The sequence below is a fragment of the Jaculus jaculus genome, chromosome 8, assembly GCF_020740685.1.
Source record: "Jaculus jaculus isolate mJacJac1 chromosome 8, mJacJac1.mat.Y.cur, whole genome shotgun sequence".
Classification (NCBI taxonomy): domain Eukaryota; kingdom Metazoa; phylum Chordata; class Mammalia; order Rodentia; family Dipodidae; genus Jaculus; species Jaculus jaculus.
In genome coordinates this window covers 3,245,479-3,265,949 of record NC_059109.1, presented here as the reverse complement: position 1 = coordinate 3,265,949, position 20,471 = coordinate 3,245,479, and the positions used below count along the sequence as shown (strand labels likewise).

At 57.0% G+C, this 20,471-nt stretch overlaps 1 protein-coding gene across 5 annotated transcripts in view; it reads left to right on the top strand.

Moving 5' to 3' along the window:
* Positions 1-20,471, top strand: part of Grm4 (glutamate metabotropic receptor 4) — a 102,465-nt gene that overhangs the window by 53,517 nt on the left and 28,477 nt on the right. For all 5 annotated transcript variants that reach the window (XM_045157662.1, XM_045157663.1, XM_045157664.1 and 2 more), the window contains exon 4: positions 18,133-18,268. In XM_045157662.1, coding sequence (XP_045013597.1) covers positions 18,133-18,268 — 136 coding nt within the window. The remainder of the gene's footprint in view (positions 1-18,132; positions 18,269-20,471) is intronic.

Below are 20,471 nucleotides of genomic sequence, written 5' to 3'. Positions count from 1 at the left end.
GCAAGAGAAACAGAGAGAGAGAATGGGCGTTCCAGGGACTCCAGCCACTGCAAATGAATTCTAGACACATGCTCCACCTTGTGTATCTGGCTTTACATGGCTACTGGGGAATTGAACCTGGGTCCTTTGGCTTTGTAGGCAAGTACCTCAACCATTAAGCCATCTCTCTGGCCCATTGTCCACCTCTTTAAAAAAAAATATTTTTTTGAGGCAGAGTCTCGCTAGCTCAGGCTGACGCGGAACTCATGGGTGGCTTTGGACTCATGGCCTTTCTCCAATCTCAACCTCCCAAGTGCTGGGATTTAAGGCTTGTACCGCCACACCTGGTCTGTTCACATGTTTTGAGAGAGGGTCTCTCAATGGCTTCGAACTTGCCGGTTAGATAAGACTGGCTGGCCAGCAAACTTCAGGGTCCTCCAGTCTCCACCTCTCTGGTGCCGGTGCCGGGAAGACGGGGAACAGCACCACACCCAGCTTTTGTCATGGGTTCTGGGGAACCAAACTCAGGTCCTCTTGATTGCAGGGTAAGAACTTTACCCATCAATCATCTCCCCAACCCCTTAGCCAGCATTCTGGACAACTTTGGCACTTGAGATCATGCCCGAGTGACCAGGGAGGGTGTTCTCCCACACCAGCCCTGCCTGCTGACCTGAGCCACACAGGCCATCCCGTCCCACGGGCCATCTCACCCAGGGCTCCTGAGAACAGGCACCAGGGCTGCTCTCAGCTCTGGGCCCCTTATACGCCCCGTGGATGTTTGCATGGTGACGAGTGACCAGCTCTGGCCCCTTGGGCCCTGTCACCACCTGCCAGGGGTCTTCCTTGTCTGCTCGGCCCAGCTCCAGGCATTCTTCACGTAAGCAAGCATCCCCTGTGGCCTGCGGCAGATGTTAACCAGCAGGTACTTGGTGCTCTCAGAGGGGTGCTGGGGGAGGTATCCCAAGGCCACAGATAGGGGGCCTGAATGGGGGGGGGGTTAGGGGCTTTTGGAATCCCAGGGCCGAGAGTACAGGTTCTTAGAAGCACGGGGTTCAATGGAGAGGGACAGGGCCTGGAAGCCATGCGGGGTGGGGGGGACAGGAGCTCGAGCTTGGGGCCTCTGCCTGTTGGCTTTGGCAAGTTCGAGGCTGTTCTTGGGGTGGCAACCCGAGGCCCAGCGTTCAGCTCCTTTCAGGGAGAATAGAGCAGGGGCATGGGCGTGGTCACAAGGCAGGGCCCTGCCATCCCAGGTGAGCCACGCAACCCCGAGCCTCAGACCCACGGTGGCTTCCTTCCTCTCTGGCACTCTGCCATCAGAGGGCCTGGGCACCCCCTGCCGAGCTATGACGTTCACCTGACCCCAGCTGGGCCTCCATGCTTGGCTGGAGAGTGGCAAGGTGTCAGTGCTAATGTGACTGACTGCCAGGTCAATTCTGCTGGAAGAAAGATGAACCCCTGCGTCTGCCTGGCCAGCCTCAGGGACTTTGCCTGTCCACTGTGATTTCTAGGTTGATCTGGCCTGTGGCAGGGTGTGACACCTCTCGACTTTGTCACTTGCCAGGGCTGGGTGTTGCAGAGCGGGCCCTGCCACTTCCCTTTTACTGCGGCCACCTTCCCTGTGCTCTCTGGCTGGCGTCTGGCATGTGTGCCCTGCCTCTCGCAGCAAGGACAGGCTCCCTGTGCTTTTGTCTTTGAACTCGATGGCAGTGGCAGGAGGAAGATGTCACAGGCTGAGCTGTCTGGTTCAATCCAGTAGGGCTTGGAGGTGTGCGAACGAAAGGTGAGTGCAGAGGTCAAGGTGGAGGCTGGAGGGCAGACGAAGAGGCGCCCCACTGCCCTCCCTGCTGGCCATGGCCCCCTGGGCCAGGCACTGAGGGGCCTCTGGTCCCAAACTTCAACCTCTGAGGCCTTAGAAGCCCAGAAGCTTGAGAAGTGGCTTCCAGGGAGCATGAAAAGTCTCTCTCTGTCTCTCACACACGCCCCTCTGCTGACAACTTCTGAGGATCTGAGCGGGCCCTGAAGTGTCTTGAGCTGCCATCACCTGCTCTGTAAAAAGGGGGTATTCTCCAGGAAACTGTCCAGGGGCTGAGGCAGGGGCCAGAGTCTGGTGGCTTCCAATCTGCTGGTCAATGACTATGCCTGAAAATACGTGCAGTAACACAAGAGCAGCTGGCTGGAGGGCCCACGCAGCGTGCAGGGCCTGTTCGGCCTTAAGGACTCCGAGAAGGCGATCTAGGGGTGGGCGGAGGGTAGCAACACAAGTAGTTTCAGGGACCCAGTGTGCCCATGGGCCTGAGCCTCGGGAGGGGGCACACGGCCCCCCTTCTAGTCCTCCAGATAAAAACTGGAGGATCCACGAGGGAACTCACCTAAGGTCACAGAGTGTGGGGGTAGGCTAGGGAGGGAAGAGGCTAAAACCCTCCACTAGAACCCAGGCCTAAAGTGGGGTCCCAGGGAGAGCCAAGGAACCGGACATTGAACCAGGATGTTGGGAACAGCCACGGACGTGCGTAGATGCAGTTCACACTGGCGGACGGGCCCGAGGCAGCTAATAGTGGGCAAGTCAACACAGCATGGTTAGTGTAATTGTGGACAGGAGCTGGTGCACCCTGCCTGGAGTGTTTGTGGACAGAGGTTGGTTAGGGAGACTGCCTCAGGCATTGGTAACCATCTTTGGGCACCTGTCCTACCTTTCTGACGGGGTGGCATTTGCCAGAGACTCTCATTGAGGAAAGGGCGAGGAGTGGGGATCCGTGGGAAGACCTATGGGTCCCGACACAGTACCCGCGAGAGCAAAGGCCCTGTGGCAGAGCCCTCCTGGCATTTGGGGGACAGCCATCAGGTGGGCACAGGAAGAGAGAGGGCAAAGAAGAGGCTGAGGGGCACACTCACGTGGGCCTCAGGGAAGGTGCTGGCTTTGGCTTTGAGTGGGATGGGAACCCCAGAAGACTGTGAGCAGAGGGCACAGGAAGGGACTCGGTAAAGGACTTACTTTGGTTAGTGTGTGGGAGATAGACTGGGCTCCTGGGCCCCGAGGAGGGCACTGTGGTTGGCAAGCAAGAGGTGAAGGCTTGGACCAAGGGGCGAATGTGGTGAGAAGAGACAGGTCTGGGTTATGTGGTGCAGCTTGAGCCCACAGGGTGTGTTCCTGAGCTCGGTGGACAGCGAGCAGGCAGGGTGTGCCCCCGGCAGGCGAGGCCAGCCCTGCAGAGAGCCCTGCGGGGAGCGGACCTGCCGCCAGGCTGGCTGCTCGGGGAAGGGGGGTTGGCTCTGCAGACGCCTCGCACCTGTGCTGTGCAGGCCCCTTCCCCTCGGCTTTGTTACCGGTTTCTTTCTTACGCAAACACGTTTATTCCTGGCAGCCTGGGAAGCGGGGCTGAGAAGGCCGAGGCAGTCTGTCCCCGCAATCTCTAGTGCCTCTGCAGAGCTCTGCCAGTGAGGGGCGCGCGGGGGGCGGGGGTGGGGGAACTCCTTCCTTTAGAAGAGCCTTGGCCCCAGGCTGGACCCGGTCCAGGGGTGTCCTGGGAGGGCACGGCTCTTCTGCTGCCTTCTGAGGGGGACTTGGGCCATGTCCCCACCAGTGGCAATCCGGGTGAGGCAGAGTGTATTTCCTCAGACTACAAGGCAGGCTTCATTCATATCAGGGGAACACCCCACTGAGCCTCTGGGCTCTTGGTTTCCGTACAGTAGAGACGATCTAGCCTGTGCTGGTTGTTGTAAGAAGGATGAGAGCAGGTAGTTAGCAAGGCCAAACGAGGGCTGGAGGGGCAGGGCTGCCCACACCCCCGGGTCAGTGCTGGGCTCCTGGTGGTTGGACTTCTGCCTCCTCCGCTGCCTCCCTCTTCTTCCTCCCTGACTTCCACGCTGTGTCGTAGCCTTGCCCTGATTTGCTCGAGACACAATGATCATATGGATTTCTATGCAAATTCTCACTTTTAATGAGCCAGAAGGAAGCTAACGATGCCTTGGGACCCAAGGGAGGCCTGGGGTGGAGGGAAGGAGGAGGACAAAGTGGCAAGCAGGAGAGAGGAAGGGGAGGGATGGGCAGAGGGCCCAGGAGGCTTGGGCCAACCCAGAGGCCCTTCTTTTCTAGAGCTCCCTCCCAGTCCTCCAGGCCCATGGCACAGGCTGAAGTGGGACAGGACCTCCGAACGGTGATTTCCTGGGAAGCAGAGGAGAGAGAGGCAAGGGAGGGGCGGGGCCTCGTGTAGGGAAGGGGCAGCCGCAGATGCCTGCCCAGGCTCTGGTTCAGAGGTGCGCCTTGGTCTCCTCAACTGCCACACTTACTTTCCGATCTCTGGGAGAAAACAGCCGACCAGGAGCAGCACATGGAAGGAAAGGTTTATTTCTGGCCCTCACATCGGAGGGGGGCATGGCCGTGGCGGGGAAGCGCTGCAGGGGCAGAAGCTGGCTCACGTGGTCACGCAGCAGCAGCAACAGCTAGGAGCCGTGACGTGGAACTGGATTTTAAAACCCCAGTGCCCACCGCCGTGACTTCCAGGGGGTCTTGACCTCCCAAAGACTCCATGAGCTGGGGATTGGGTAGGAGGCCTGACCTAGGGTGGTCGTTTCACATCCAAACCTCCGCAGTCATGGTGCACTTTGGAGGGGCTGGGAGGTGGGGGCAAGGTGGTGGTGGGGGAGGGGATTAGCCGGCTGTGAAGTGCTGTGTGGAAATGAGGCTAATGGGGCAGGAGGGGGCGGGTGGAGAGGATGAGTAGGGAGTGAGTGGAGAAAAGTGGGAGGAGATGCAGGAGGAGCTGGAGATGGGCCCAGGGGCTTCTAGAGACCCAGCTGGCCCTTAATGGAGGCCTCGGCCCAGGAGCGCATTCACTTAGCGGCTCTTCCTTCCTTGGCAGCCGCAGGATGCAGGGAGCTCTCTGCGGCGAGGCGGCGCTCGTCCGTCCTCTCGAGGGTGGCCAGCGGGAGTGAGCAGGGGTTTGGGTGAATTGGTGGGATCAGCTGGGCAGACGGAGGTTAGCGTGGAAGGCTTGGTCTAAGGGGTGGGTTTGATAGGAGAAGGGGGTACATGGGGGTCAGGGCCTCAGTGGTCAGCTGCCCCATGAAACTGGGTCCCCAGAGTGCTGAGCTGTCTGGGCTCCAGGGCCTTGGGAGAGGGTGTGTAGAGCACGCTGGTTAGCCTCAGGCAAATGGAGAGTCTGGCTGGGCTTTGGCTTAGATCAGAAAGGTGCTGTCAACCCTGGACAGCCCCATCCTGCCCCTGAAGACATGGAAAAGCCTGTAAGGTTGCCGCCACATAGGCCCACTAACACTCAGTGTGCAGGTTCCCAGGGCGCCCTGGTACTGCAGGGTGCGAGTCGAGGGTCCTATGCTGGGAAAAGTTGTCCCCCCCCCCATGAGGAAACCCAGCACATACTCCTTACTCCATCTGATTATTCAGGAAGGACCCCCACCATTCTGGGACTGAGGCCTGGAGCCCCCTCCTCCCTGCCCAGCCTGGCTCCTCACTCCCAGGGCTGTCTGAGCCAGCCCTAGCTTTGGAGCTGCAAGCTTTCTCCAGTGACGAGGAGTTTTGAAGGGGAGAAGGTACTTTGTTAGCTCAAGGCCCAAATCTGGGCCTCTCAGCCCCTAGCAACCAAAGCCCCAGGCAGTCCTGGCTTCCTGATGCCCCCTCCGCCCCGCTCCATTAGGGCTGCTGGATCAGGTTGGTTTTTGTTGCTGTGGGCAAATGCCACCCTTGCTGCCACCCACAAGGCCAGCTGATGGTCCTTGTGCACAAGCGTGGGTTTGCATTCCCGTCTTCTGGATGTGAGAGCCGACGCCGGGAGGGACGAAGGGATCACCTTGTTACATCGTGCCTGAGTCTGCCCAGACCCCGATTCTACAGCTCTGCCATCCCTGCCCCTTCCCTGCCGGTCTGTGGAGAAGCCAGGTTGCCTGGTGCGGGAGGGTCCGTGAGGACTTCGTTACCAGTGCCGGTAACCCGCTGGCGGCAGGGGAGACATGCCCGGCCTGCCTGCGTAATTACATCTCAACATTTCATTTTGCTTGTCAGTTTCCACTTCCTGGGGATGTGGGCTCCTAAATATTTCATTCTGGCCTGCAGCTGCCCGCTCTTCTCAGGCCAAACCACCGGCCTTCTGCTGCTGGTCCCTGATCCAGCCCCTTGCTTCTGCTCTGAGCTTTGCTCCCGCTGGGAGTGGAGCTGGCCAGGGGAGGAGTCACAGGCTCTGCATAAACCAGGGTCTGTAACATTAACCTGCCGGCCTCTCTGAAGAGGCCTACAGGCAACATTGCTGGAAATCAGGATCCATTCATTTCGCCCTCCTGTGTGCCTGGTTCGTGGATGCGGAGGAGGCCGGCCACAGGACGTTACGGCAAGCACTGCTGGGCGTGGCTGTGCCTGGCTCCCTGTGTCAACCCGGCTGACCTCAAGTCTGCAGTGATCTTCCTGCCTCTGCCTCCGAAGCGCTGGGATTACAGACATGGGCTACGATGCCTGGCTTATTATTCTGTTTTAAAAGAGACAAGGAGACATGGAGAGAGAGAATTTGCACACCAGACCCCCCAGACACTGTAATTTAACTCCAGACACTTGTGCCACCTGGTGAGCATGTGTGACCTTGCGCTTGCCTCACTTTTGTGCATCTGATTTACATGGGATCTGGAGAGTTGAACATGGGTCCTTAGGCTTCGCAGGCAAGCACCTTAGCCACTAAGCCATCTCTCCAGCCATTATTTCTTTCTTTTCTGTTTTTTTTTTTTTTTTTTTTTTTCGAGGTAGGGTCTCACTGTAGCCCAAACTTACATGGAATTCACTATGTAGTCTCAGGGTGGCCTTGAACTCATGGCAATCCTTCTTCTGCCTCCCGAGTGCTGGGATTAAAGGTGTGCGCCACCATGAATTCACTATGTTGTCTCAGGCTGGCCTCGAACTCACAGCAATCCTCCTACCTCTGCCTCTCGAGTGCTGAGATTAAAGGCACGCGCCACCACGCCTGGCTAATTCTTATTTCTTTTTGAGATAGGGTCTCACCAGGTGGCCCAGGCTGGCCAGGAGCAAGCACATGGCAATCCTCCTCCCTCAGCCTCCCACATGCTGGGATTACAGGTGTGTACCACCGTGTGCTGAATGGTTTGTTGTTCACACTGCTGTGGACATGATCAAGAGAGTGAAGTACTTTGTCCAAAGACACATAGCTGCTGGGCGGGTGGCTCACGCCTTTAATCCCAGTACCCAGGAGGCTGATGTGAAAGGATCACTGTGAGTTCGAGGCCAGCCTAAGACTACGTAGTGAATTCCAGGTCAGCCTGGACTAGAAAGGCTGCGGAACGAGGTTTGAACCCTGGCATCTAGCTCGGTGCTTGCTCTGAAGCAGACGAGTTATAGAAGTGATGGCACACGAGACGGGTGGCCGGCGCCAGCACCAGTGGAGAGGGGCACGGGCTGTGATGAGCCCCGCTGAGGAGAGGCGCGGGGAGAGTTTGTGGAGGAAGAGTGGAAGGGGATCGGATTCCAAGACTGGGCAGATATTGAGGGTGCTTTGGCAGTTGGGCCAGGGTGGCAAAGGCTTTGGGGTGGGGGGTCTTGTAGCAGGAGGTGGAGAGGCGGAGGGCGGGGTGGGGAGGTGGAGCAGGAGGACCGACAGGCCTGTGCGGCCTCAGTGCCCAGCTGTCACTGGAGCTGGGGGTGGTGGGGAGGGAGGAGGGGTCTTGTTCTGCATGTGGCTCCTTGAATGTGGCTGAGGCGGGCACAGAGCCATGGCCAGACTATCAGGCCCTGCTTAGCATAGCCTCCCCCATCCCAGTCCACAGCTGGACAGGTGACCAAGGCAGGGACCTAGAACTGCATTCAGCAGTGTGGGTCTTTAGGGCCTCGAGGGAACCTCCTTCCCTGTGGTGAATCTGGGGAACAGCTAGGTCTCCTCCATCAGTGGACCCCTGCTTACCAGTGCTGCTGAGAGGGGGATGTGGGGGGGCTGGGCGCCGCCCCAGCCTGTGCCTCCTCAGTCAGTCCCCTCTGTCCCCTGCCTACAGCACCTCACCTTCCTTTTCTGTGTTAATTTTTCTGCCATCCTCGTTTCAGAGGCATTTTGCCTAAATGGGTTTGTGTTAACCTATTAGGATGATCGCTCAGATTTCTTTCCTCAGAGCCCGATGTCAGGAATAATAGCTCTGAACAATGCAGCTGAGACAGCTGGGCTCACTGAAGCCCGTGTCCTCCCCCACTCCAGGGGGACAGCCTGGCCTGGCCCGGGGTGGATTATCCCATTCTATAGCAAGGATCTGTGGCGTTCTAGGGCTGTGTGACTGTGAGTTGTGTACATGCCTGAGTGGAGTTGTGTGAGTTTGGGTGTGATTTATGGGACTGTGTACAGAGCTGTGACTGGTATGGCCATATGACTTTCTGTGGTGTGTGTGTGTGTGTGATGAGGTGTGTGTGATGGTGTGTCTGTGGCCTACGTAATGGAGGCCATTGTGCATCTGGGTGGGTTTTGCCCGACTTGCGGCAGGTGTGCTCTGTTGTGTGGCGTGGAGGCTTTGGGGTGGGCAGGTTAGGTCTGGTTGCTGTGTGAGCTCACGAGGGATTGAGTGAGGCGTGGCCATGCAGGGTGTGTGGCCCTGTGTGAGTTATGTCTGCTTCTTGTGTGAGCTCACGTGGGATTGAGTGAAGTATGGTCATGTAGGGTGTGTGGCCTGATGTGAGCCCTTGTGCAAGAGGTTGTGAGCTCCAAGGGTTCCTTTGTGGGCTGGGAGACCTGCGGACCCTAGCTGTGTGTCTGTGAGGTCTGGGTGTGTGACAGTGGGGGTGGGGCTGGTGATGGGTGCTGAGGGTCTCAGGGGGATGCTGGTGTTTCCTTACATAGCCTCTGGGTCTCTGGGCTATAGCCTGCACTCTGTTTTATTTTTTAAATTTATTTTTGTTTATTTATTTTATATTGACAGACAGAGGAAGAGGTAGATAGAGGGAGAGAGAGAGAGAGGGAGAGAATGGGCATGCCAGGGCCTCCAGCCACTGCAAATGAATTTCAGACATGTGCTCCCCCTTGTGCATCTGGCTGGTCCTGGGGAATTGAGCCTCCAATGGATGTGTGTATGGGGGGGTTCTACAGGCAAGTGCTTAACCGCTAAGCCATCTCTCCAGCCCTCTTTTTTTAATATTTTATTTATTTATATGAGAGAGAAAGAGGGAGAGAGAGAGAGAGAGAGAGAGAGAGAGACCGAGGGAGAAAGAGAGGGAGAGAGAGACAATGAGAATGGGTGTGCCAGGACCTCTTGCCACTGCAAACGAACTCCAGGTGCAAGCGCCACTTTATGCATCTGGCTTTATGTGGGTTCTGGGGAATCAAACCCTGATTGTTAGTCTTTTCAGGCAAGCACCTTAACTGCTGAGCCGTCTCTCCAGCCCACAGCCCGGCTTCTTCCATCACCCCTGTGAGACCTCGTTGTGCCCAGGACCCAGGACCTCTAGATCCAAGAGACCTGGGTTCTTTCTGCTCCTGCCTGAGCAGCCGCACCTGCTGAGCCTTGCCTGCTCCCCCAGAGGCTGTAGCTGTGGGGGCAGCCCCAGGCCCTTGGGGGCTCTCCCGCTAGACCCGCCCCAGGCCCCCAGGCCCTCGGGGGCACTCCCGCTACACCCGCCCCAGGCCCCCAGGCCCTCGGGGGCACTCCCGCTAGACCCGCCCCAGGTCCTGGGGGGGGGCACTCCCGATAGACCCGCCGCCACCACAACCAGTGGGAGCCCACGTCCTTCCCTGTGTCACAGGCCGTGAGATCTGACTCTCCAGGAGGCTCAGCAACGTGTCCAAAGCCATACAGCCCTAGGCTGGACGCGAAGAGGCCCTGAACACAGGCAGGGTGTTCCCCTGCCACAAACCAAGCCCTCCGGGGTGCACTGGAAACCCTGCATTACCCCTTAGCACCTGGCCTTCCTGCCAAGTCTCTCCTCTGTGGACCTGCTGCATGCATGGCCTGGAGCCCCGCTGCAGGGAGGGAGGCCCCATGTTACACCTCTCTATGCTGGCCCTGGGGACTGGCTGGTGGCACACATGTGCCACCTTGTGCCTCTGGTTTTACATAGGTACCGAGGAATCAAACCAGGGTCCTTCAGCTCTGTAGGCAAGTGCCTCAATTGCTTGGCTGTCTCTTTAGCCCCACACTCACATCTTCCTAGCTATTTCTCCAGCCCTTGTGCAGGGGATTTGAATGCAGATGGAGAAAGCAAGTGGCAAAAAGCCAGGCCTGAGCGAACGGCCACTTGGCAGGAGCTGCAGTTCCGCGCAGCCCCGCAGCCCGGCCTGTGATGCCCCTCGTGTGCCCCGTGCCCAGCGGAGCATACTCTGAGGGCAGACTGCACTGAACGTGAATCATGTGCTGGCGCAGAGCTCCGACCCTCTGCAGCGTAAACCTCAGGTACCCTGTGGGTGCCCAGCGCCTGTGTGACCAGGAGGCCTCTATGGGCCCTGCAGTTAGAGAGGGTCCCCAGAGGAGCATGTGTTGGTGGGATTCTTCCGAAGCCTGTCCTCAACTTGTGCTCACAGGTGTCCCCTGCTTGGGAGTCCTCAGTCGCCTATCTCTCAGCATGTGTGGGCCACCTCCTGTCCCCAGCAGGAGTAGCAGGTCCCGGGCAGAAAGGCAAGCCAGAGAAGGAAGGGCTGGTGAGCCTGGGCAGGGTGCTCCTGACCGAGGGTCAACCCGTGCAAAGACCCACTGGGGAGCAGACACCGTGGTGAGGGGAGGCTTGTGACAGGGCTGGAGGCTTCAGACCCGCGTAGGTGACAGTGTCCTGCATTCATACACACACAGGGAGGAGCCACCAGAGGTGCACAGGGGCCAGGAGTCAGGCAGGAGCACAGAGGGCGCAGTTCTGCGCCCGGCTACACTTGGAGTTCCCTGCAGACCCAGTCCCAGGAGAGCTGGGTCTAGCCTTCCCATTCCCTACCTGGCTTACTCTGAAGCAGCTTCTAGGGAAGGGACAGTTGCTCAGGACCTGGAAAATCCTCCCCACCCCAAATATACTCCTGGGCCTGGCTGAACCACGTTGGCCACCAACCCCCTGAATGTTTTTGAACCTTTTTCCTTTCTTAAAATTTTTTTTTTTGCTTGTTGTTTTGTTATAAATAAGGCTGGAGAGATGGCTTAGCAGTTAAGGCTCTTGCCTGCAAAGCCAAAGGGCCCAGGTTTGATGACCCAGAATCTATGTAAGCCAGATGCAAAAGGCAGCGCATGTGTCTGGAGTTCGTTTGCAGTAACTAGAGGCCCTGAAGCTCCCATTCTCTCTCTCTCTCCTACCTCTCTCTCTGATAAGCAAGTAAATAAATAAAATTAAAGATAAGATAAAATAAAATAAATAAAAGAGAAGAAATGGGTGTACCAGGGCCTCTTGCACTGCAAATGAATTCCAGACACATGCTACCTTGTGCATCTGGTTTTACTTGGGCACTGGAGCATTGAACCCAGGCCATTAAGCTTTGCTAGCAAGCACCTTTAACTGCCGGGCCATCTCCCCAGCTCCCTGAACCTTTTTTTCTGAGAGCAGGTTTGGGACTGGGTTTGGTGGGGGAAAGAGGGAAGGAGGGAAGAGAGCTGTGTGTGTGTGACTCAGCCACCTCCTGCCTGCCCCCACCCCAGAGGGAACCCGGGGCAGCCTGTGCCCCCCTGCCCTCCCCCACCCTCCCCTGCTCCCGCGTATGGGCTATGTGACTTCCACCTCCTCCCTGCTGTAGTTTAACTAGTAGTTCTTGCTGCAATGTAGATTTTTCCACTTGACTTCCGAGGGTTTGCCTTTTCCTTGTTTTTCTCTGTTTTTACATGTAAAGGGATAAAAGAAGGAGAGGGAGGAGAGGAGCCAGTGTTTCTGCTGGTCATAGGCCTGGACAGCCCTCCCGGGGCTCTGGTCTTTCCTTTCTTGGAGCCCAGGGTCCCTGGTGCTGTCAGGGTGACAGTGGCTAGCAGCCTGGTGACTGTGTCATGTGGGTCCTGGCGCTGGAGCACAGCGTGGAAGCCAGTCGGGACCCATGCATTTTTGGTTCAGCTGCTTCTGTGGGGAAGGGGACATGTCTTGCCCTGGCCAGACCATGGAGAGCAGGAGAGAGAGAGAAAAAACAAGGAGTTTGAGGAAACCACAGGAGGAAGGCTGAGAGACTTTTCAAGCCAGCTGGACATGGCTGCCAGCTGAGCTCAGAGGACCCTGGCAGTTCCTGGACTCAGGGTGGGTGAGGCAGGGCATAGGAGGTTAGGCACCTCCCCAGTTTGGGCCACTACAGGCAGAGGAAGTGGGTGGCCTCACAGATGGGGGGAGCGAGGAGAGTCTTGAAGAGCATGGGAAGGGGTCTGCTGGCCACAGTGGAGGTCGCAGGGTCCTGCCTGCCCCAGGCTGGAGAGAGGAGGCTGCACACACATGAGGGTCACACTGCATGGACGATCTCAGGGAGTGGAGGACCAAAATAAGAATTCACTCTATCCATAACTCCTCACTTTCAATTCTCTGGGTCCAGAGCAAGGCACCTGGGGGGTGGTTCAGAGTGAGGCCTCCTGGTCAGCCTTGTGCCTAGCCCAGTGTCCCTGTCCTGTGCATAGAGGAAGGGCAGCCTCCCCTCTGCACAGCAGGGCTTCCTCTGCCTCTGCTCCCTCCTGAGACGGTCTCCATCCTCCCCTGCCCCAGTGGCATGGCGGGAGCAGGTTCACTGGCTCCTGGAGTTTGGTTCTGGGGGTCAGCATTTATTTATTTGTTTCGTTTTTTCAAGGTAAGGCCTCACTCTGGCTCAGGCTGACCTGGAATTCACTATGGAGTCTCAGGGTGGCCTCGAACTCACAGTGATCCTCCTACCTCTGCCTCCTGAGTGCTGGGATCAAAGGCGTGCGCTACCACGCCCCGGCTTGGAGGTTGTTTCTGATTCAGGTTCATTTCAAGAGAAAGCAAGTTTTTTGAGCCTGGGAAGGTGGTTCACCAGTTAAAGGGGCCTGCCACTCAGGGTTCAGTTCCCCAGCACCTTGCAAAGGCGGATGCAAAGTGGAGCATGCGCCTGCGATCTGAATGCGTCCTATGACGAGGGGCGGAGCCAAAGGAGTCCCAGAGCTCAGGAGCCCCTAGACGGTCCTTTGCTGGCTGGTAGTTCATTTGCAATGCCAAGAGAGCCTGTCTGAAAAAGGTGGAGCACAGACACCTTGAAGTTGTCCTCCTGCCTGCACATGTGCACAGTGGAAAGCACACACACACACACACGCACACACACACAACTATAAGTAAAATTTAAATTAAAATTTTTAATTTTTTAAAATTTTTATTAGAGAGAGAGAGAAAGAGAGGGAGGGAGAGAATATATGGGTGCGCCAGGGCCTCTAACTGCTGCAAATGAACTCCAGACGCATGTGTCCCTCCCTTGTGCATCTGGCTTATGTGCATGGGTCCTGGGGAATTGAACCTGGGTCTTTTGGCAAATGCCTTAACTGATAAGCCATCCAGCCCTTAATTTTTTTTTTTTTGTTTTTTGAGGTAGGGTCTCTAGTCCAGGCTGACCTGGAATTCACTCTGTATTCTCAGGGTGGCCTTGAACTCATGGTGATCCTCCTATCTCTGCCTCCCGGGTGCTGGGATTAAAGGCTTGCGCCACCATGCCCGGCTAAAAGTAAAATACTTTTAAAAAAGCAATCAAGCTTTGTGGGTTAAGCGACGGCTCGGCTGTGGGACCCTTGGTCCTGTCCCTTTCGTTCCTTGCTTTGAGGAAACCTTGGTGCTGAAGGTGGTGGGCCCCTGCCTGTCTTGCTCAGTCATTCGGCAGACGCTCCCTGAGCGGGTGCTGTGTGCCAAGCGGCGCCAGGCGCTGGGAGAGCACAGCAAGGACAGAGGTGACACTCCCGCCTCGCACAGCTTTCACGCCCACGACGCGAATGTGGGTCTGTCCAGAAACGGCGGGTGTTGCAGTCTTTTGATTGTATGTAAATAGGGCGGCTCAAGCCTTTTTCATACACTTTATGCTCTCAGGACTTGTCATGCTGACAGGGTAACTGTCTTATTAATCTTACCTACCTCAGATCCCGCTGGACAAACTCCCCACAGCACATGCCTTCTGCTGTGAGGCACTTAGGGTTCCTTTGTTGTTAGTCCCCTGATACTGCTGTGGCACTGTCTGTGTGTGCCCACATCCCGAGTCCCCCTGAAGATGTGCAGAGGGGGAAGGCGGGCTTGGAGGGGGCGGGCACAGGCAGCTGCTAGAGGGAGTGTCATGGGTGCTTCATGCCAGTTTCAATGGGTGAGATGGAAGACGGGCGTCAGATTGCAGTGGCTGGGGAAGAGCTTGAGAGGGTGGGGCGCAGTTACAGAGGAGGGGTCTACCTTCTAAACCTCCCATGGCAGTGACCAGTCTCTTGTTCCAGCTGCTCAGTGCCCTGGGGAGAGGCACTGCTCCTCTCTGGCCTTGGCCCCGCTGTTCTTCTGGTGTGGTCTGGTTGCTGTCAGATGTCCTTGGCAAGTGTCTGTGGCGTCCTGCTTCTGGCCAGCAAACAGAGGCCCTGGCCTGTGGGATGGCAGGGCTTGTGGCTGGCACATGGTCGCTGGGTTCTGGTTTGGGGTCTGGCTGCCAGGATTCTGGCAGGAGGCTGGGGAGTGGGCTGAGGAGGTCCTGTAAGGGGGTCTGAGGAGGGCCTCAAGGGCCATGGGACCCCCAGACTCCTCCAGCCCCCATGCTCCTTCCTGTGGCTGCTCATGGCGGGAGCAGCTTTCCTGTCACTCTCAAAGCCTCCCCTTGGCCATGTGGTCCACTACATAGAGGACTGTGGACTCTAGCTGTGTCCAGTGAGAGTCTGAGGGCAACGGGCTGGGGAGAGAAGATGTGCCCCAAGGAGTGTGGTGTGTCCTATGGTGACAGCAGGGGTGGACGTGGGTGCTCTGTAGCCTGTGGTCTGTGGCCACGTGGGTCCAGATGTGCAGGGGTAGGCCACATGATCATGCGTGCTCGTATGCTCTGGTGTGTATAGCCCCAACTGTACGTGCACACACCCGGGTGCAACCACCGCAGTGCGGAGGCCCTGGTGTCGGGAATGTTGGGTTTTATTCCTGGTGGCTGCGGTGGGGACCACGTTTTTCAGCTGAAGTGGTGACGAGAAAGGGGATTTCCTGAGGTGGAGAGGGCTTCTGCAGAGAGGACCGTGGTCTGAGGAGCCTGTGGACGCTGAGCAGGATTGCTACCCCATTTACTGGCTGGGTGACCTTCTCTGAGCTGTGGCCACCTTTGGGCTTTGGTTTCCATGTCTGTCAGAAGGGGCTCTTAGCACCAGCCCCGCAGGGGAGTGTGAGGACACAAGGAGGTGGGGGCGCAGCTGCCAGGCACGGGATGGGGTGCCAACTGGTGCTGGCCCTCTCTGGGGCCACTCCAGTCCTCTCTGGTTGTGTCAGGGTACCAGGAAGGGAGCAAAGCGGAGGCTGCAATCAGCAGGACTTGTGTCCCTAGAGTCCCTGTGAGCCAGCCCTTGGTCTCCATTTCCCCGGCCACCATAGCATGGACAGTGAATCCATGCCACCTGCAGGCACTCGATTTCTTGTCTCGAATCAGCAACACAGAAGACATCCACTCAGGGCATTCAGCCCCTCTCCCCACCCCATGACCACAGCAAATGCCTTCCCCACATGACAGCCTCATAAGTGGCCCTGAAGCCAGATGGCCTGAGTGTTGTGTATGGGCACAAATATGTGTGTGTGTGTGTGTGTGTGTGTGTATGGAAGCTAGAGGTTGAGATCAGGTGTCTTCCTCAATTACTGTCTACCTTATTCATTTATTTTTAAATTTTATTTATTTATTTGAGAGTGACAGACAGAGAGAGAAAGAGGTGGACAGAGAGAGAGAGGGAAGAGAGAATGGACACAGTGGGGCCTCCAGCCATTGCAATCGAACTCCAGACATATGCGCCCCCTTGTACATCTGGCTTACGTGGGTCCTGGAGATTCAAACTGGGATCCTTTGGCTTTGCAGGCACGCACCTTAACCACTAAGCCATCTTTTCTCTCCAGCCCCGTCTTAGTGTTTTGAGGCAGGGTCTCTCACTGAGCCTGGAGCTCAGTGACAGGCTTCATCAGCCAGTGAGCGTGGGGATTCCCTGTGTCCAGCTCTGCAGTGCTGGGTTACAGAGACCACACCTGTTTTTACATGGGTGCTGGGATCTGAACTCAGCTCTTCATGCTTGTGTGGCCAGGGCTTTACCATCTGGGCCATTTCCCTAGGCCCTGGTTTGAGTTTAAACCTCCCCTCCACATCTGACTGTCTTGGTGATGAGGGGAAGCAGCTTAGCCTTTAGAAGCCTCAGTTTTGCCATCCGTCCGTTGGCATTGCAGTCCCAGATGCCTGGGTTCCTGAGACGTTTGCAGGTCGCACTGGGCTCATGCTGTCATCCGCTGTCTGTGTGGCTGATGCGTAAACACGCCCGTCCCAGCACGTCACAGCCTCCTCAGACTACACAGCACCTCGCCTCCCTGTGACTCACTCATACCCTTCACCGAGCCACAGTCACCTAGGCTGGTCACCAGCAAATGAGGCACTCAGTTGAGCCCATGGAGCCCAGCTTGATGCTTTGGACCAAATGTAGTCCAGGAGCGCAACTACACTCAGCAGTTTCTCCCCGTTTGAGAGCAGTGAGCTCCCACCCATCTCCTCACTCCCTCCTGGAGCCAGGTGGCCTGCAGCCCCCCAGGCCAGCCTCTTCCTTTTGTCCATCTGTCTCCCCAGATGGGGGAGAAATGTCGCCGTTGGCCCACTCTCTAACCGGAGAGAAAGCATATGGCGAGGTTGGCCGGGAGCTGAATGCCACTGTGAGCTCACGGCTGGCCAGCGCGGGCAGCAGGCCGTTCCCTTGGGGCTGTGACCTGGGTTGGGAGGGGCGGGGTGCTGGCCAGTGACCCTGGCCCCAGCGTCCCTGCCCATGTGCTCCTGGATGCCCTACTCTTCTTGGTACTTTCTGGATGTCCAAGAGAGACCTTAGGCGTGGCGCGCGCGCCTTCCCAGAGCAGATGCCAGGGATCTAGCCGCAGCGCTCCCGCCTTCTCAGGCTCGGCTCGCTGCTCCACAGAGCAACCCGTGCAGGTGCCTCCGCCGAGTCTGTGGTGTGGCTGCTGGAGGGTTCTGTCCTTTGCACTGCGAGCTCCTCACAGCCAGGACCCTGCAGAGAGGGGCCCCGAGTGTATGTACAGAAGACCCACAATAGCAGATGGGGCCCGACCAAGGTGCAGGCTTGAGAAGGGGCTGGACCTGGGAGGAACCTGTGTTTAGGGGCTCCTAGAGGAGGACAGAGGTTCTACAAACGCTCAGCTTCCCGGGTGCTCCCCACGTGCTTTTCTACTGACAGCACTGTGACGCCATCCCAGGGACCCCAGGGGTCTTGTTCTCTGGGGTCTCCAGCTCCCAGGGCCAGGCAGGGCAGGGAAGACCCATCTTAGGGCTCTGCCTTTGTCTGCTGGACAAAGTGAGTGATCACGTGTGGTTCCAGGGCCAGTAGCCTGGCTGTGGCCAGAACCTGGCTGGGTTCATTGTGCCCTAAGGTGTTTGGTGGCCGCAAAGCTTAGGTCCAGATCCCAGCAGCTGGCCTCTGTCCCTCTCAGTCCACTCCCGCCAGCAGTCGTGTATGAGGTCCCCACCTAGGACCCCTGGCGGGCTGGGCCTCGGGAACCCTGGGAGATATACGGATATGATTGCGGGGACACCAATGACCAGGGTAGCCGTTCTCAAAGTTAATCTTTCACAGAACCTTCTGAGACGGTGACAGTAAAAATATCCAACATTTGCAGGCGCTTGCTGTGTGCCAGACAGGGCTGTGTTTGTACACACTGACTCACTGGTTTCGTAACAATCCCAGAAGTAGGTCGTCTCATATCTCTGCTTTGTGAGTGAAGCATGTGAGGCACAGAGACATTCAGTGACCGCTCTGAGGTCACCCAGCAGTAACTGGCAGATAATCTGGCTCTGGCTGGCCACTTACACCAGCTGTAGCGTCTGTCTGTGGACACGGAGGCACAGAGTACTTAAGCGACACATCTTGAGTCACCTGCTGGTACGTGGAGACAGCATTTGCATGGCCATCATGATTGTGACCAGGGCCCTGGGAGCTGCGGGTCAGGCTAGGACCTTGGCCACACTCTCCTGGGGCGTGTTGCAAGGGGAACCCAGGCTCCCCCAGCCACGGGGGCTGATGACACCTCTCTTGCAGGGGGTGTGTGCATAGCCCAGTCAGTGAAGATCCCACGGGAACCTAAGATGGGCGAGTTTGACAAGATCATCAAACGCCTCCTGGAGACATCCAACGCCAGGGCCGTCATCATCTTCGCCAATGAGGATGACATCAGGTAGGCCTGGCGGGGGTGGGTGGGGTGGGTCGGGTCCTGCTGGAGTCCTTGCCAGGCAAGCTGTCTAGAGAGGTCCAGGGAAGGAGAAGAGTGAGAGAGAGTGGGGGCAGGCTTCTTCTCCTCCCTGTCTGGTTCCTGCCTCCATTCCACAAGCTAGGGATGGTAAGCTTGCTGCCTAGGAGAGGGCCAAGGCTATGAACTTGAGGCCAGACCACCTACTAGTTGTATAACCTTAGCCAAGTTCCTTAACCTCTCTGGGCCTTTTTGCTACTTTAAAAAAAGAAAAGAAAGGGGGCTGGAAGGATGGCTTAGCGGTTAAGGTGTTTGTCTACAAAGCCAAAGGACCTTGGTTTGATTCCCCAGGACTCACGTAAGCCAAATGCAGAAGGGGGGCACACGCATCTGGAGTTCGTTTGAAGTGGCTAGAGGCCTTGGTGCGCCCATTCACTCTCTCTCTCTTTCCTGCCTATTTCTCTCTCTCAAATAAATAAAGAAAAATAAAATATGCAAAAAAAGAAGAAAAGAAAGGGACTGGAGAGATGGTTCAGTGGTTAAGGCACTTGCCTATAAAGCCTAAGACCCGGGTTCAATTCCCCAGTACCCATGTAAAGCCAGATGCACAAAGTGGTGCATGCAGTGGTTAGAGGCCCTGGCATGCCCATATACGTTCTCTTTCTGTCTGTCTGTAAATGAATGAATGAATGAATGAAAATATTTTAAAAAAGAGCTAAGGATATCTGTCTGGTAGTGCTGGAGAACTGAGGGCACTTGCTGTGTAAGGTTCACACGTCACAGCTTGAGGGCCCTTGAGGACGGCCTCTGTCGACTCCTCTGGGCTTCCCTCATTGCCTCCTGCCCCACCTTGGTCCGGAGTGTGACACTTGGTATCAGGCCATGAAGGATCTCCTTCGAAGGAAGACCTCACCCTTGACAGGAATTTGTGGGAGAGCCAGGTGAGCCCCTGGCTACAAGTTCCTCCTCCTTCTGGACCTCCAACCCTGTTCTCTCTTTCAACTTTTTTCCCTCCTTCTCATAAAGCCCCCACTCCAGTGACCTCAGTCATAGCAATTTGGATAAAACCTAGGGCTACTGCGGGCCCCTGGAAGGCTGGAGGGGGGACCCGCTCAAATAAGATGTACAGGCAGACAAAGGCCCACGCTAATGCCCTCCAGACCACAGGAGGCGGTTCTGACCCCCTTAGGTATGTAAGTCCCTTAGATACTGGCTCTGGCACTCCCCAGGCCCTTGGGGGAGCTGTTGCCAGTGACTGGAGCTCCTTTGAGAGCGCCTGTCTCCTGGCTCCTGCCCCACACCTCCAAAGTCAGCTCTGCATCCCGTGGCAGGCCCACTGCTTGTGGGACACCCCCAGTTCCCAGGGGCCGCCTGCCTGGAGTGGAGAAGGCAGGTCTGGGTCCTCAGTCTCTACAGAACGGGTAGGAAGAGCTACGGTGGGCTCCAGAAGCATGTGGGCAGTCTGGCTGGAGGCGGGCTGTTTCTGGAAATCCACTTGCATTTCCTGAAGGCTACAGAGTTAAAAATAAACACAGGTGACTTTGTAGGGATGTGGGGCAGGGCTCTCTGGTCCTTGATGGCTGCTGGAGGGAGGCAGCTTAATAGGGCTGTGGCTGCAGGTCCCAAGAGCCTCACCAACCACCATTAGTGGTGGCTTGAGGTAGAGGGTTTGTCCACCTGGGGGATGGGAGATGGAGGGAGGGGCCAGGGTAACAGCAGGCCAACTCTGAGGCCTGGAGACAGGGTTTTCTCTCTAGAAGTCCCGGTCTTGCTGACCATGTGGGCTAATTTCTGGAGCAGCCAAGCACTGTTGGGGCCCTGGACCTGGATCCTGGCCCAGTGGGAAAGATAGGGCCAGTGTCTGGGGCCGCAGCCTCTTCCACACAAGTGACTGCCTCCTCTCTCTCCCTGTGGTAAAGGGACTTCTGTCTCTCCTCCCCTCTCTCCTCCTGAGAGTCATCCTGAGGACTAGCCGGTTCACACCCAGTAATACTGGTGGAGTGCTCCGTGGACCCCTTGGTCCTGCTGTTTGGTTAAGACCACTGTCTGGGGTGGGCGAGTCTGGGCAGCCCTACCTCACATCATGTAACTATCCACACGTGGCTGTCCTGGATAGTCTCAGGGCAGGGGGTGGCAGGGTGCCAGGAGACTACGAGTCTGAGGAGTCAGGGGCTGGGCAGAGGTCATGGGG